This window comes from Athene noctua, chromosome 6 (assembly GCF_965140245.1).
Source record: "Athene noctua chromosome 6, bAthNoc1.hap1.1, whole genome shotgun sequence".
Lineage (NCBI taxonomy): Eukaryota > Metazoa > Chordata > Aves > Strigiformes > Strigidae > Athene > Athene noctua.
The window spans coordinates 39,243,246-39,260,335 of NC_134042.1; the positions used below are offsets into that span (position 1 = coordinate 39,243,246).

The 17,090-nt window shown below is 40.7% G+C and overlaps 1 protein-coding gene across 9 annotated transcripts in view; it reads left to right on the top strand.

The window, feature by feature from the left end:
- Positions 1-17,090, top strand: part of EML1 (EMAP like 1) — a 131,229-nt gene that overhangs the window by 13,240 nt on the left and 100,899 nt on the right. For 8 of the 9 annotated variants that reach the window (XM_074908640.1, XM_074908650.1, XM_074908651.1 and 5 more), the window contains exon 1: positions 10,048-10,211. The exons of the other annotated variant lie outside the window; for it this stretch is intronic. In XM_074908640.1, coding sequence (XP_074764741.1) covers positions 10,085-10,211 — 127 coding nt within the window. In that variant the 5' untranslated portion in view covers positions 10,048-10,084. Of the gene's footprint in view, positions 1-10,047; positions 10,212-17,090 lie in introns of those variants that run through there. 9 annotated transcript variants of the gene reach the window in all.

The following is a 17,090-nucleotide window of genomic DNA, read 5'->3' on the forward strand; positions in this document are numbered from 1 at the left end:
GAAAAATCAGCAGAAATCCTAATTCTTCACTGAATTAGGTCTACGGTCAGAGATAGTCCTAGGTTTCTGCCCAGAGCTGGAGGTTAACTTTAGCTCAGTAAAAGGTTATTAGAGCCCTGTTTCTGATGCCATTCTTTCCCAAAAGCCACTTAGTAGAACTGAGCTCTCTTCCTTGTCTAAATTCTCTGGCTACTGATGATGCTTGGCTGCCTTCTCTGTATTTTCAAGGCCTTATGCTAAATTAGACGAGGAGAGATTTCTCCTCCGGACCTTCATTTTGTGGGTTACCCGTTGGCTGCTGTGGGCACAATGTGATCTAAAAATTGCGTTTACTGCACAGCCAAGTAGGTTTGGGCTAGGAAGACTGATTTCTTTTTGATACCTTCTAGAACTCCACATGCCCTTCATGTGAAGGGCAGATAACCTGTGCCCTGAAGGACACTGCTGCAAGATTCCAAAGACTTAAGGCCACCCCTTCTTTTTTTGTATATTACTTTAGGCAAGTACATCTTAAAAATTGTCTCTCTTCAACCGTGTATGTGGTTCTCAAGAGATCTTAAATAAGTGATGTCTCTGCTGCAGTATGGTGCTCCCTGGAGACACGCAGTCTGAGACCTCTCTGGCCCTTCCTCGGTTCTTCCAGTCCTGCCTCTCTGCTGCTGCCTTCTTTGCCCAGCAGAAAATCCTGGGAAAATACCTTGATTTTATCCAGAGATGGAATAGGAAGGTTCAAAATACCAATCATAAAAATTTATGGGAGAAGTTTTTTTGTCTGAATCCTCATGAAGTAGAAATGGAAAAGTCAGTTCCTGCTTGGAGTGAAGATTAGGTGAAATTTCTTTGCGCTTATTAGAGGAAAGCATCTTCTACTATTTTCACATCTTTAGTAAAGGCGAGTTTCTCCAATTCTCGTGCAATAAAAGTGGCATTCTACCAAGTATCCAATGACGACCCAAGCCACAGTAGTGAAATATGAGCCACTTGCTCATGTCATTGAATGTCAGAAGGGAATTACAGCCTTTTGCAGGGTTCATTTGAGGTATACTACTTAAGGTAATAGGGCTAGACAATCTCATTAAGATTTATTTCCACCCCATTTAAACATGGGTTCAAAAGTACAGCTGGAGCTGTACTGGCTTTATCTTTGGCTTATGGAAGAGGTCAGAAAAAGAAGTAAACAGAAAACACAATTACTCAGTGGGCTGGGCCAGGAGACTGCAGTATATAGTGAACAGAGACTTGTGCTTAGCAGGCTTGGAGGCTGAGGAAGTCAGAACAAACTTTTATCCTTATTATATTGCATATGCTTTTTTTCCCCACCCACTGAATTTAAGAGATATTGCATCATTTTGGGAGGGAGGGTGTAACACAAAACAATTGCCTCTGCTCTTCCCTAGTCATAGTTCATCATGCTCACTGGACTTGTTCCAGACCTGAATTTGTCCATACTCATTTGGGAAATGCATGTTTTAGAAGAAATACGCTTTCAAACATTTCGGCTTGTGTTGCAGATTCCCTAAATAGTCTGAGATGTTTACAAAGCTTCCAATGCATCAGGCTTGTCCTCCCCCAGATAATGATATAAGGCAACAGTAATCCTTCTATCATGCTCTAAGTGCTTGTTCTTGCTTCTGTTGAAGTCATCCAGATTGTGGGTTATTTGGAAACATTTATTTTCTCTGCTTCTTCAGTATAAAAGAAGCAGAGGATCTTTCTACCTGGGAGAGGAGAATTTGCTAGATAGCAAACGCAGAAGCCCGATAAATTTGCTGCAGTGTCTTTCTGGTAAGCGGGAATAGATACACTCAGATGATTTGAATGATAAAGGCTGCACCTACCAGGAGGTACTCATGGTGATCGTGGCCTGAAGCCCAGGGGCTTTTGGGATCAGACACCCTGTAATCCACAGGCCAAGCTGCTGCCAGCATGGTCCAGCTCCTCTTAGAGCAGGCAGCAGTGGGGCCATCCTAGGGCTCACCCTCATGGGAGGGTGGAGTTCAGGGCTGCAGGCCCAGCACCAAGGGGGCTTCAGCAGGCAGATATGCAGACAGCAGAGGACATGACCTCAAGCATTACTTCCACATGGCAACATACCTGAGCCCTTCAGTCTGTGAATGGATTTTCTTGTTTGGGCAAGACCCATCACACTCTCACCGCCCTCAGATTTGGACCATCCTTTGTGGTTTACCAAGACCCAGGGTAAACAAGCACATCTAGAGGCCCCTGGAGATATCAAGGCAGGCAGATGCATTTGGCCTCCTCCCACATTTTCTGTGAGAGGCTTGGCTGGGAAGTAGATCCAGCATCACTGTTCTCCAAGTATGATTTCCTTGGCACTTGTTTAATGCATAAAAATGCACAATCAGCGCAGCCATGTAGGACAGGACTAAGATCTACATGTTTGGAAGAAAACTAAGGGACTGAATAGAAAGAAAAATGAAGTCGGCAGTTCTAAGGACCCATCACCATAGTATCAAACCACTATTTACAAAACTTCTTTGTAAAGAAGTTTCCACAGGCTCTTTCCTTCAGTTTTGGTTAAACCCAACATAGTCACTGCTCTGGATTTAAACTCTGCTCTGAAAGGCCTGTAATCTAAACATGGAAATATTTAAGTCATGCACTAAAACAAGAAAATGAAGCTGCACATTGTGATCCTGTGCCATGTGAGGACCCCCAGGCCAGTCCTGGTGGAGCTGCAAGAGCCCCATTGCATAGAGCCGCACCCAGGGAAATCCCTCCTGCAAGCCCCAGAGCTGCTGTCCTTGGATGAAAACCCTCATGCCACCCCCAGAGCTGCCATGCTGGGGGCGAAACCCTCATGCAAGCCCCAGAACTGCCATCCCAGGGTGAAATGCTCGTGCAAGTCCCAGAGCTGCTGTCCCAGGAGCCTGAAGCTGAGCCAAAGCTAACAAGAGCTGCTGGCAGCCTGGCGAACCAGGGCATAACGCGGCTCCATTGCATCTCTGCAGCTGCATTTCCAGAGCTGCCTGGGGCATCTGTGTGCTGTCCTCCCTCATATGATGTAGGTGTGCTCCAGCCTGAAAGCAGCAGAAGAAAGCCCTATCTGTTTTCCGTGGCTGGGTTGTGTGAAATACAGTTCAGAACCTGGCACAAAGGGGGAAAAATTAGTTGGGTATTCAAACTTCACTCTGTTTTAATCTGGAATTATTAAGGACATTTATATTTTTAAACACAATGTTTAACCTGACAGCTTCCCATTAAAATCCTTTATATAAGCTCATTAGAAGCTTCTGTGCTGTACCATATTTATTGCAATTAGCAAATATTAGTGGATCAGCCGAACTGCAAGATATTTTTTCTATCTTGCTTCTCTTTTGTTCCCCGATCTCCCGCCTGTCATAACTTAAACATAGCCTAGATTAGATCCTTTCACACATCAGCCTTTCTGTCTGACAAGTCCTAAAGAAGGAGAAATAAAAAAAGGAAAAGGAATAGAAAATTAACCATTAAGAGCCTCTGAGAAATCAAAAGAGCCTCTTAGATTAAGTCGCTCACCAGTATCAAGGCTAGCAGCAGTGCCAGTGGCATTAGTGGCACTAAGTCACTTAATTCCAATATGATTCAGAATCATTTGTAGCTATCGGCTTATTTAGAGTAAATCCTCTTCCTCCCAGGTCTTTTGTTTGCCATCTCTTGACAAGCTACGTTGCATATAAATTAACTTGTAAGATATGTGAAGGAGGGATATATTTTCATTTGTACTGAAGTTTCATGCATGCAAATGCTACTGTAGAAATACTAGTAATGAATAGTATTAATAGTTAATGAATCCAATCCTTATTTTGGTTTTGTTTGGGGGTTTTTGAGCTCTTACTCAGATATAAAATATGTGAAATGAAGGGGAGGTTTCTCTGAATAAGGATAGAGGCCCATTTTTAGAAATACTTAGACCTTGCTCCAGTCAGTGGCAAAGGGTGGCCTGGCTGGCCCACGTCCCAACCTGGATCTCACAGGATGGCTGGAATTTAGCCTCTGAGGTCTTTCATGGTTTGTGAGTGAATCACAGGCTGTTAAGCCACACCAAGCCCACAAAAAGCTCAGGTTCCCAGGAAGGAACAAAGATTTGGGTACCTTAGTCTCAAATCCTATCGTGCACTGGAGCTCCAATATAAGTGCTAGTTCAGACATTTCAGCCCAACTTGCCACTTCTGTGTGTACCCACGAAGGCCTGAGTCCTGACATTGCTGAGCAGATAAGCACTGGTGCTTATCCTACAACTTCTTGAGAGGATTCAAATCCTATAGCAGAGGGCATCTTAACTAACTGGGCTGGGATGCTGTAACCAGACAGTGTTGAGAAGCATTTAGAAAGTGGTGTCAAAATCAGCACTAGCCCCTTCACGACAGACCTCAATCTCTACCCTAGCAGTGCCATGTGGCTACGCAGGAGAAGGGCTGCTGGTTCTCTGCCAAGCTCTAGCCTTACTTGGCCTGTCAGCAGTGCTAGGCATCAATGCTCCTTCTGCTCTGTGTGCTAGCTTACACTGCCTGTGTTTGATGATAGCTGGAAAAAAGTCTGACTTTTACGAGGCTATCAGAGTGGTTTTTTTTTTTTTCTGGAAAGGGAGAAAATAAAGGTGCCCATGAAGCTCACTTATTCACTTAACAATTACAGAAAAATGCATACAATCATTATTTTCTTTATTTGCAAAGAACTTACTGCAGAAGTGCCAGACATGTGGAGCAGCAATCAGAAAAACTATTTTTCATTTACTGTAAACATCAAAACTCTTTTATGAGGTTCAGAGATGAGAGTTTAGAGAGTTCATTTGGGGGACTTAGGCAACAGATGTCCATGTTTAAAGGAGAACCATTCTGCAGCTATTAATAACCTGGATTTAAGGGCCCAATTCACAGTTGTTTTCTAGTTCTGTTCTTTTCTATTGGCGTTGCTCGGGTCTCTGTTTATTTTCCCGGCTGATGCCTTTTCCTCCTAAGGCCCTCCAGTGGGATGGCCTGCTACACCACCACTTTGAAATCAGTCTCAGAGTGTATCTTGCAGGAGATGTACTCCCAGTGCTTACCACTGAATAAGCACAGGCCCCCAAAGGCCATTAAATAGTGCTATGTGCCATTGCTACAAGCAGAGTTTATCAGTTGCAAGATTCCTGGAGGTAGTTTGCAGTCCCATCTGGAAATATTCACCCCAAGTCTGTCTTGTTCCTCATTCAAATATTTTCATTGATTTCAAGGAGCTCAACTTGGAGTTACCGATAAGACTGAACTTAGGTTCCAAAAATCTCAAGATCTCGTCTGTTATTTTTCTTTTAAATTGTTTGATCAAACATGCATCAACTGATGAGTGTATCTTTGTCCTGCTGTCTCTTGCACAAATGTAATCTTTATGGCATGTACTAGTTGAACTGAAAAATATCATTGATACCTAGTTCCATTGCCTTTCCAGGAATGGGCTTAGAACACAATCTTGGGATTAATGCCTTGACTGATAGTTCGGAGCATTAACAGTGGGACCAAGATAGGGTCAGATTACAGAAAATGAGACACTAGCTGCAAGATCCACTGTTACACAGAAGAGAGCAGAGTATCTCATGGATGAATTTATTAGTATTTCAAAGCTGGTCTGTTGGAGATGAAGCCAGCTACAGCACCACTAACTAGTCTGTATTCCAGTTATGTTAGCTGTAATCTTGAACTAGCTGGTTCACAGAAAATTTGAAAAGGAGGATAAATATTGTCTATAATCCCCATTGCCAAAGAAAATGTAAGCGGTATTATTTTCAGCTACTTACTCATTCAGACAGAGCCACAGCACATGAGTCTTTTTGTGCTTTTTGGCTGCTGGGAGGTAGTGTCTTTCCTCTTCAGTCATGGAACTGTGCATGCCTCGCCCTTGAGGGAAAACAGGGATAGATCACAAATTTGCTGATGTTGCCTTGCTAACATGATGTGTGTAGTCTAAGCATGCACAGTATGGATCATGAACATGCTGTTAGAAGGGAAAGTGTTTGGGGAAACTTTTACAGAGGGGAAGACAAATATGCTGGTATCTTGTCATGTTCCAACAAGGACATGTAGTATTATGTGCAGAATAAAGAAATCACTAGCTTTGTCAGTGGTAATGATGTTTCCTAACAAAGACAGATTGTGTTTACAGAGAAAAAAAAAAAGGTGACTGCCAAATAATATCAGTGAATGTATTAAGAAAATACTATTTTGTTAGCAAAAATATAAAGACGTTAAAATCTGGTTATGTGGCATGTATTAACTGAGGAGACTAAATAGTTTGTAACTAAGTATCACTACCCCAAGGATTTATTTATTATTCCCCAGTTATCCTACTGTAACTTAAATACCTCCCAAAATGACACTTAGCTGCAAAAATTAAAACCAGATATATTTTATTAGTTACCAGTGAGTCCCTGCATCAAAAGAGAAAAAATATGTCAAACATGAGATCCCATTAGAAGAAAAAAACAAAGAAAGAGGGAAAAGAAAGAAAGAATTATTAAACACAGCATCCCAGATTTGTTTCCTCTGGAGTCAGTGTGTGGGTACACCAGGCAGCGAGTGATGGTTTCAATCCTGGGAAAGGCCTCTTTCAGCCACATGTAGCTGAAGGGATACTCTGGAGGAAAAACAGGTTTGGGCTTCTCTGTGTTTGGGGCTCACATCAGTAACATCAATATACACTCATTGCCCAGCTCTCTCGGCTAAACCACCTGATTTACCTGCCCTTCACATTGGAGCTGATGTAAAGAAGCCCATACTGCAACTGAGGAAGCACCTTGTTCCTTCATTCTGCCTAGGGGTTGTGAGTGACAGGTAGAACTTGCTTACAAAAAACATAGGATAGTTCCAGAAATATCGTGATATTGTATCAGGTATTAAAAAATCCAACAGCTCCAAACAGAGCCCATTTCAGGTTCAAAATGCCTATCAATAAGCTCAGTTATACATTCATAAACAGCCACTCGCACTACAAGGATGTCACCAAAGGGTCCAATTTAATTTTCTCCCAATCCATGGCAATTTACAGGATTGTGATTTAAATCCCGGTCATCACCCTGAGTGTGTATGATTGGGGGATGGGGAGCTAAATCACATGAAGCTTTCTTTCTCACATGAAGCCTTCTTTAGCTGTACCTCGAGAAGTCATTCAGTGAAATTATTTATTACTTGCATAAATCAGAGCAATGCAAAGAAGTCTGCTACTGAAGTTTAACAGCATATTCCTGTTCCTGTTATTATTCCAACATATCTAACCTGAGAAAGGGATGATTCCTTGGCTTTGTTTCCTGGGGTTTTTTGTTTGGTTTTGGGTGGGTTTTTTTGTAATGCTATATGTTCCTAGGGAAATAATAGTGATTTATTTTTGAAATTCCTAGCATGAGAGGAAGTCATGCTTGGGTCTTGGTGCCATGGAGGGAGAAAAATAGACTGTCCTAATATATTTAGCTAAAGAAGATATAACCCATAGGAAAACAGACTGAGCAAGGCTGGAGAGATATTCACAAGCTGGCACGGGAGATACTGAGCCAGAGACAGACTGTTTAGATAGAGGCACTTATGGGTACTCCCCACCAACAAATGAATCACTGAGGGTTTAACTGGCTATTTTTAGCAACAGTGCGTACGCTTCTTTTGCCTTTTACCTCGAGAAAACAGTGAAGCATTGCATAGGAGATACTAAAAATCCATATGGAGCAATGCTGGACTTCCTTGTATGGATGGGGAGGGCTCAGAGTGCTCTTGTCTTGGCTGTGCAGCAGGGCCCACAGACATAGAGACATATATATATATATATATATGTGTATATATAAATGTGTGTGTCCATGTGTCCATGAAGAAGTAGCTCATGTGGTGGGTCGATTGGGGGTGTTCAGGCACCCTTTGAGCTGCCACTCCCCAACTCCCATGCTTCCTCTCAGCTCAGGGAGATTGCGTCTTCTATATCTTAATCATTGCTCTGGGCAAAATCCTTTGACTTCAGCTCTGGGGATCATGATTTAATCCAATAATTTAGCCCAATAATGGAAACCAGTGGGTAACACAATATTTGTTTTCGTCATTATATTCACCATTTGGAAGTAACGGGCTGCAAACCCCCATGATTTGTGGCAGGGCATTCCATTAACGCATCTATAAAAAAGCAAAGATGTCTCCATTGACAGCACTTAACAATTTTCTCTATTACTTTGATGACTATTCACTTTGAATGGAAAGTGCTTTTCTGCACCATTGAAGCACAGCTAGTGTATAACCTCCATGCACTTGGAAACACTGAGGTGCTACAAGAAGCTTAAAAGAGTGCATCCGCTCTCCGGCACATGCTGCCCAACCTCAGAGCCCATCCAGCTCACTGCCTGCAGTGCTGCTGGATCACACACAAATCGGGACAAAATGTGCCCCATGGCATTGAGAGCAGAGCAGAGCTATTTCATCTGCCTTCCGGTTTTGCGTGATTACCGAGTGGATTTTACAGTCAATTCCTTGTATGAAATTGGTAAAATCTACCCAGGTCTAAGCTTGTTTCGTAAGCTTTTATTAGCAGAAACAGTGTGTACTTGTCTGGTGGTGGTGGGATGTAGAGGCTGTAAATTGAGAGCCTGATGTTCAAATCCAGCAGATCAGCATAAAGCCCTCAGGATATTATTCTTGCTGCAATTACAAGTAACAGCTACCAGGAAAAAAAGGGGTAGGAGACTGCCATGTAGTGAACAGAATTGTTTCTCTTCAGTTGTTTGTCTGAATACTGCAGGCAAGGATAAATAGTTGTTACTGTAAAGCTCTCAGTGACAAATTGAACCACATCTGTCTCTCTAGCTGCCTCTAGCTTTTCCTTATGGGAGGCACTGGTATGTCATCAGTGCGGTCATTTTAAGTTTGTCACAAAAAAAGATCCTGATTTAAGAGTCTCCTTGTGTGACCTTTGCTTATATTCATAAGTGTTTCTCACACAAACAGCCCCAGTGATGTTGATGCTAATAGGTAGATGGTAGAGACGATTTCACTGTGACTGTTAGAGACTGGAGATGAGGAACAAAAGCTCCTTTCTCAGAGCTGCCCATCCATCTCGAATGCTCTGACTCAGTTCACCTCATGTGGGACTGACTGCTTAGAAAAACCAACACTGCCATCTTTTTACCACGTTTACAGGATCACAGCCTTAGGATACACAAAGCATTACTCACTTCAGCTGATTCCATTAATGCTGAAGACACAGGCTTGCACTTATTTTATACAAGCTGTAGAAAAGGCTTCTGTATGAGAGGGTTATGGCTACAATTCAGATGCTCAACATTTCCTAGTTAAAAATATTTCAGAATGAATCAATAGCATCATTAAGAGCTTACAATGCATCAGCATCTGCTTTATTTCTTCTGTTAGAGTCTCCCTAAAATTTTGTTTTCATAAGGCTATGAAGAAAATCAAAACTAATTGTTGCTGTTCTTGATTTTTACAAAACTAGTTACATAGGAAATAGAGGAAAAACCCCTCAGTCTCAGCTGTACAACATAATTAAACTATCAATGCAAAATGGTCATAAAATGTCATTTCAGTGCAAGTGGTAAACTGGGCAGATTTCTGATTGCCCAGCATATGCCTATCTGAGCATGCTTGTATGCAAACACAAACTCAGTCTGGCATAAACTATATGGACTATGTTATCTTGAACCAAAATATTTTCCCAGTTCTATGTGTTTCCAAATGTATCTAATTTATGCTTTTCTGAGTATATTATGTGTGTTGCTCACAGCTGAAGCAGGTGTATCAGTTCTTCTCCTGCTTAAATCAGAGATGCTGTTGGATAATTCAATGGATAGCAAAAGTACTTTTTCAGGTGGTGCCAGGACTGAAAAACAATCGTTTGACACGTCCACACAAGGCATCCAACACAAACCCAAACTACAAATTCTTTTACTGCAGGACGTGTACTCTCCCTTTCCAGTGACCTTGCCATTCTAAGCGGGTTCTTATGACATCACCTTAATGCTGTGGCTTAAAACCAGCTTAATTAATTTAGTGTCTATGCATTGCTGTCTGCTGCCATTGTAACCTTCACATAAATAAAAAGAAGATAAGGCACCCAGCTGCCTCTCATGCAGAGCCCTTTGAGTTCTGGACATAACTCACCAGCTGCTCTGGGGACATTGCTGAGGAGCATGAAGTCCATCCCCGAGGAGCCATCTCAGGCAGACCACAGTGGAGCACCAGAGTTCTGTACAGGTCACTCGCTTCTTCCATTACTTAATTTCACATTGTCCTTGACATGAGAATTAGCTTGTATTCTGTAACAGCTGGGATTTTAACTTCATCTACAAAGTAATTAATTTTCCTTAAGTGTGATGGTGTTTCGGTGTTAAGTAGTAAGTAGATGGTTACTGCAATGATGTTTTCTATGGACTGGATATGACACTGTAGGGTAGTGTCTGTTTCATCATTGTCTGATTTTAAATACCATACAACAGCAAGAAAAATCATTCTGACTCAGTGCTGAGCTCTGAAGTTCTCATAGACTTGTTTCTTTTTAAGTATTACCTGTTCATGGTGAGTGTTTTATGTGAGTTTAGAACAGAAAATAGCTTTCCTTTTTCTTCAGTACAGTCTGGAAAGTAGACAGGTGGTAGTAAAAAAAATCTATAAATCTAAAGCAAGCTATAACACCATTAATGTTTAAGTTACTTTAATAAGAAAGGATTTGTTGCTTACTAGCTTGAGACTATACATAACTGTACTTTCAGTCAGTAAGGAAAAAAACAAGTAATCAAAATACCTGATTTTAAATATATTTTATTTTCCTAAGTAGTAGACTTGTAGATCTTTTTATGTTACTCATTAGCTAACAAAAGTAATCCCCATCCTGACATCTAGCCAAGAAAATCCAGGATTTGAGTTCATACAGAGACTAATCTATGTAGATTAAATAGTGGTATTGTCTTTCTCACTGCATTGTACAGCTCGGCAGCATACCCCAGAATCAAAACCAGATTTAAAAGAGACAAATGTGTTGCATTTCTATCCAGCCCCAGAAATACCAGCTCTCCTGTACTAGGGTACTGCTGTCTGCACATGGCTGTGACTTTCTGGTCTGCAGGTGTAATTCCGGGAGGTGCTGTCAGCGATTGCTGTACACTGCCAATGCCCTCAGCAGTTCTTCCCTTCACATTGATCGATCCCACAAATCTGCCCGAGTCCAGCAATTGTCATCACAGCAGCAAATGGTATCATTTGAATTATGCATGCACCAAACCTGGGCTCTGCACAGCAAGAAGAGGTTCAAAAACCCTTCTGACAGCCCCATTGCTGTATTATATAGCATGCGGCTCATTAACTGTGAGCAGCTGAGACAGCCCAGGTAGAAAGATGCTTTTGGAGCTGGCTGCTTTGTTCAGAGAGAGCTTTACAAAAGTCTTATGCTTGCTCTTGTGGAATAGGCTCATGCACAGTGAAGAGGGAGGAGATCTCTTAAGGAGACAAGGCACTTCATCCTGGCACAAGCCAAACATAGGGCTGTGTCGGACATCCAGGAGCTATTGAAAGACAGAAGTACAGTGAGACCTCTGAAGCTACCTGAAACTATCCAGCTGGGAGGTCAAATGCCAGGGTTTGTGGAAAAGCAGATATTTTTCCTTTCTAACAAAAATATTTGAGAAAATCCTAGGTCATGTATTGCCTGTAGTCTGTAGTAGATTGAATGATGAATCCATCCTCATGGGTTCTGCTTTGTTCGGAATAAAGAGATAAGATAGCTAGTGCATAAATGATACTACTAATCATACTGTTGGAGTTCACATCACCCAGCATGTGAGGGAAGGGAATCTCCAGCATGCCGGGCACCTAGGGGAGGTGAAGATGGTAGCTTTTTGTGGGTACCATGAAACTGTGCAGGGAACAGTCCTGTTGGGTTGCCTCCTGCATGTGACCTGATATTGACGCTGAGCATTCATGCAACCAGGCACTTCTCTGGCTTTTAGTGTACACTGATCTTTTCCCCCTGGTCATGTCATCTTCACAATGTTTTTCCATCTCCTTTAATGATATTAACCAGCTGTTCATACTCTCAGGATGCTGACTCTGTAGGATGTACTTCAGACCTTGGTCTGTCTTGCCTTCATATTTAGCCCCTCAATAGCTGTGTGCTCAAAGCAAGGGGTTTGTGTCTGGCTTGACTTTCTGGAGCACCTGTATTCCGTTTTCTGTGGGACTGGCCCCTTTAGTCCCCTTGGACATGTTGTGCTGCACCTGTGTTCCCTTCAAAATGGGGCTCGAGGTGGTACCCTCCCTAGGGAGATGACAGGGACAGACCTGTACCATCTGCTTTGGACTGGTATCATCTTCCAAAACATCTTAAGGGATGCTTGCTGGTAGAAATGAGGTTTTACATCCCTCAGGGTAACACTAAGCACTGTGGGATGGTAGCAAGTGTTGAGCTGATACCTCTGAAGAGGGCAAGGCGCCACCACAGCTGAAGCATCTGCTTCCTAGCAAGGACATGGTGAGGAGCTTATTTGCTGCTAACTTGATGTAAATAGGAATTAAAATGGGTGTGTGAAAATGACCATGAAGATTTCACATACTTACATGGAGTCTGTTCTTTTACTCTGATTTTAAGATGACATATGTCCAGTGATGTAAACCAACTTTTTAATTTGTGTTGACAATCCGTATATAACACTAAATGTGTATGTGAGCCAATGAATAAATGTTTCCACTATTGTTGTCCACAGTCTGCAAAAAAGAACCTGGTAAACCTCTGAACAGCATCAAACATATTCAAACTAGAACATAAAAGGCTTTTCCATAAATACATGCATTTCAGGATGCCTGTTACTATTTTCTTAAAACAGAACCAGAGCTAATTACTAACAAAAGCAGCAGTTGCTGTACCAGTCAAATGATCAGCAAACAGATAATACAGTGTTTACGGGAAAAGGTCTGGGCATTACTGTGCCCCACAGCACCTAGAAGTAGTTTCCATTGCTACTTTTCTTGCTGTTATTCTCTAGGATCTTTCAGCTTTACTGCAACTGGAATTGTGAAGCAGTAATTACTATGAATATGCATATATCTCTCCTAATAAATTATTTCTGACACATGTGTTTTAAGTAGGGCGACAAAGATATATGAAATAGACAGGCTATAGTTTGTGGGGAGTTATTTTTTATGAAGCAACTCGGATTTGAATGTCAGGTATTTTTACTGTGGTATTCACTACAGCACTAAAGTATTGATTTTGTCCCCTGAACACTAAATGCAATTTTTATTATAAGCTTATTTGCATGAAGCTAATATTTGTGATGCTGTGTTGGTTTCTATATTGTTTCTACAACAAACATTAGCTTCAGAAGATGAGATAAGGTACGTGTATCCGGCTCCTACTCTGCCCATACCAGAGCTGAAAGCATGGACTGGTTTACATTTACTGCACTAGTTTTACATAGCTTTTGCACAGTTTTACATTTACTGTCTGGTTTTACAAAACCTTGTGCTTGCAGCGCTGTGCTGCAGCTGTATTTGCACATTAGAAAGACTGGATAAATGGTGACATGGTCACTACCCATTTTCCCTAATCATTAATGATAAAGATGGTCTATTTTTTAAAAGGAAAACTAGTATTAAGATAGCTAGTCTACTGAAACACAACTGTCTATATGCAGAATTTTCTTCTTGTCTAGAAATCATAATGTTCAATATATTAGCTACTTATGAAAAAAGTGTATTTTTAGAATTTCTTCCTCTAATAATCACCAGATATGGTTGTCAGAAACAAACAGTGAGACAGAAATATATCCATTTTATAGTCTGAAAGGCCTTCTGGAAACATAGGCTTGTGTTGGAGCATTTCTCAGAATATTTCTTTAGATCCATCTGTCAAAGGAAGATATTAAAATGGACATTCTTTTATCTTCTTATATATTATGGGCCTAATTTGACAGCTTTTTCTTAAACACATTTTCTGTTGCTTTCACTACCCTTCTGAAGCATAGATGATACCATGTAGAAACACTCTCTGGTACATTTATTTCCTACTTTTGGATGATGAAATTTTCCACATCACAATTTCTAAGCTTATGAGCATTGGTATTTAGAAGTACCAATTCCTAAGTGTATTTGTGCTGACATACCATCAGCACCGACTCAGAAACATTTCCACCCCACTCCATCTTCTATATTCAAGTCACCCTGCCAAAATTAAAGTTTCTTTCATGTTCTGGTTAGGTGCTTACTCCATGTCTTTTTAGCATCCTTTGTCCATAGATGGATGCAGCCGTGTGTCATTATATTCCTAAAACATGTTTGGTCACCTCGGGTGGGAAGGAAGCTGTAAAGCCCCGTCCCGCAAAGCCTGGCTTCCCTACTGCAGCACGAGGCAGCATCATGACGTCCTCCCTGATGAATGGAGCCATACCATCAGCCTTGAGCACATCACCTCATTTGAACTCCTACATCACATAAAATGAGGAAAGAGGTTTTAATTTATCCAAGAACATCCCCATGAAAGGAGTTTTAAGTTATTTCACAGATTATGAAATCTAATCTGTGAAACTCTTATACAGGCAGAATTATTGATTGGAAGATCCCTGTTACAGCTTGAATATTTTTTCTCCTAATAACAATGAAAAATCTGCTATATGTTATTACATTTTGAATGAGGGCTTCTATGCAGTAGGGTTTTAATGATCTCACTGTTGCCAAGTTTTGCTTTCAAAATCCCAGTGGAACATTTTTACCAGGCCTATTAGGTAATGCACACAACTTTTGGACACAAATTCACTATCTGCTATTCAATGTCCTCACGCTAGACCTTGCCAATGACACAGATGTTCTTTTTCCATAAATTCCATCAACCATGGTCTGGGAGCCATAGATCTTCGTTGTTCTGTTCATCTCTGCTTTGTATGCGTTTGTTATAGCTGGTCATTATCCTTTAACAAAAAAACTTTCTGTCTAATTTAGCTTATTTTAAAAATATAATTTCTGAGGCAAACAGAAGACAGATCATTCTATGCTGAGGGCCAGTTTTGACACTTTTGTAAGCATCAGGAACATCTTCGGTATTTAAGATGGAAAATTTTATATTGTTCCAACCAGAGAATAAGGAAATACTTTTTTTCCAAATCTCAGAACATGTCAGCTATATAGAATTTGCAATACTTCCTTCTTATAGACTTATTTCTAATGGGACAGTTCATATTTTGTCAGGCCAAAAGTGGAAATTTTAAAATTTATGAATCTTTCAAGTGCTACTTTCCGTAAAGCATTAACCACTTCGTGTTTTCCACAGATTTGAATATCCCAGGGCTATAATAAATATATTTGACTCCAAATCAGTTTCATGGAAGTCTTGCCCTAAGAAAAGACATAAACCTTATCAGAAACTGAAATCTGGGCTGACTCTCCAATCCTCAAATAAATGATTGCTGTAGAGCATCCCAGTTGAGATGGGAGCCTGAGGGCACATCGGGGTTGCTGCCACTATTTAAGGCTCCTGCTGAGAACCTCTGCCAAGAAATGGCCAATTCATCTGTTTTAGTGGGTCCTTTGGTCAGTCTTGTTCTATTTCCTTTCCTTCAGTATTGCTTAAGAAACAGTCCTGTACTAACCAGAAGATTAATGACATCGCCTAATTGGTTTTGCTATCCTTAGAGATGATGGGCCAAATTAATCCCTGTTAGAGCTCCATTAATCTTTATGGATTTACACCCAAGATTAATTTGTCCCCATGATACTAATCACTTGCTGTGTGGTCTGTGGAAAATCACTTAACTTTCCATGTTGGTTTTCCATCTCTGCTGGAAAATGGGGGCAATAATTCTGAGTTCAGTGAAGATAAATGCTTCAAACACTCGTAAGATTGGTTAAAATGGAAGACACTTTCTAATAAAATGCACATCATAATTCTGAATGTTAGTTTCAGTTTGCGCTTGTTTTCTTGCTTCTTAGCGAAGCTGGATGGAAATGTTTCCCTATGGGGGTACGGATGTACTTGGTATTTATATCAAGTAAAGTCTTGGTACTGTAGAGCTTGGTGGGAATTTATATGCTGATTATCCCAGACCCAGGATGTCACACTTTTTTACAGGTTTTACAGAAGCTACACGCACACACCCAGAGGTAGAATTTGGCCTTTCTCATTTCTGCTTCATTTAGGCCAATTTCTGCAGCTGTTTCCTGGTGAGAATCTCACTGAAGATAGCAGGAATTTTGCTTAAGTAAGGATTACAGGATTAATCCTTCTATCTCCACTTATGTTTATTTTGGCAGTCATTTAGATCGGAGATCTCTGGAGCTCTCTAGCTCAGGTTCTCTCCATTCTGCTCACAGATACTCATCTAAACGTGTCTCTCATGGATTAAAGTAGCAATTGCATTTACTAAGAGGCTTCTATATTTGCAGAAAAATGTTCTGGTAATGCCACCAATTAGATAAAACTGGGGCTTCAGGCAGATAATAGAAAAGAATCTGCTGATAAGCATTGCAGCAATTTATTTTAGCTGGGACCCATGCTAGGGGTGAATAACAAGTCATCCATCAGTTAGATGACGAAAAGTACACTTGAGTTTTACAACCCATTCCCTTTTAATAACCCCAGGCACTATTACTCAACCAGAGAATATAAATGTTGAAATCTGTTCTTCTCTAGTCATGTGTATTTAATGTGTTCAATTGCCTGTATTAGCAAATATATGTATAATAAGGAAGTCAAAGGATCAGTTGTTGTAGTCTTTTGTAGTAGGAAACTATACAGTAAGATTTAATGCTCTTCACAAAAATGAAGGTGCAGTGTGTTCAGTAAAGAAATAATTACAGGGTTTTGACATTTATTTGATATAGCACTTTTGAGCAATATACAAATTGCTATGTAAGTGCAAGTATTTTTCACCTATGCATTTTGTTTTACAGCCAATATTAGTTAGTTATTCTTAATTCTAGATATATAAAACTGTTTTACCTACTTACTGGAATTCCAACAGACATGCTAAATATACACTGAAATCATCGTCAATTATTTATTTGAGTTGGCAAGGAAAAATATTTTTAAAGTTTAATGAAGCTAGCAGTGATACACAGTTTCATGTTGCTGAGCAACAATACTGGTGGCCA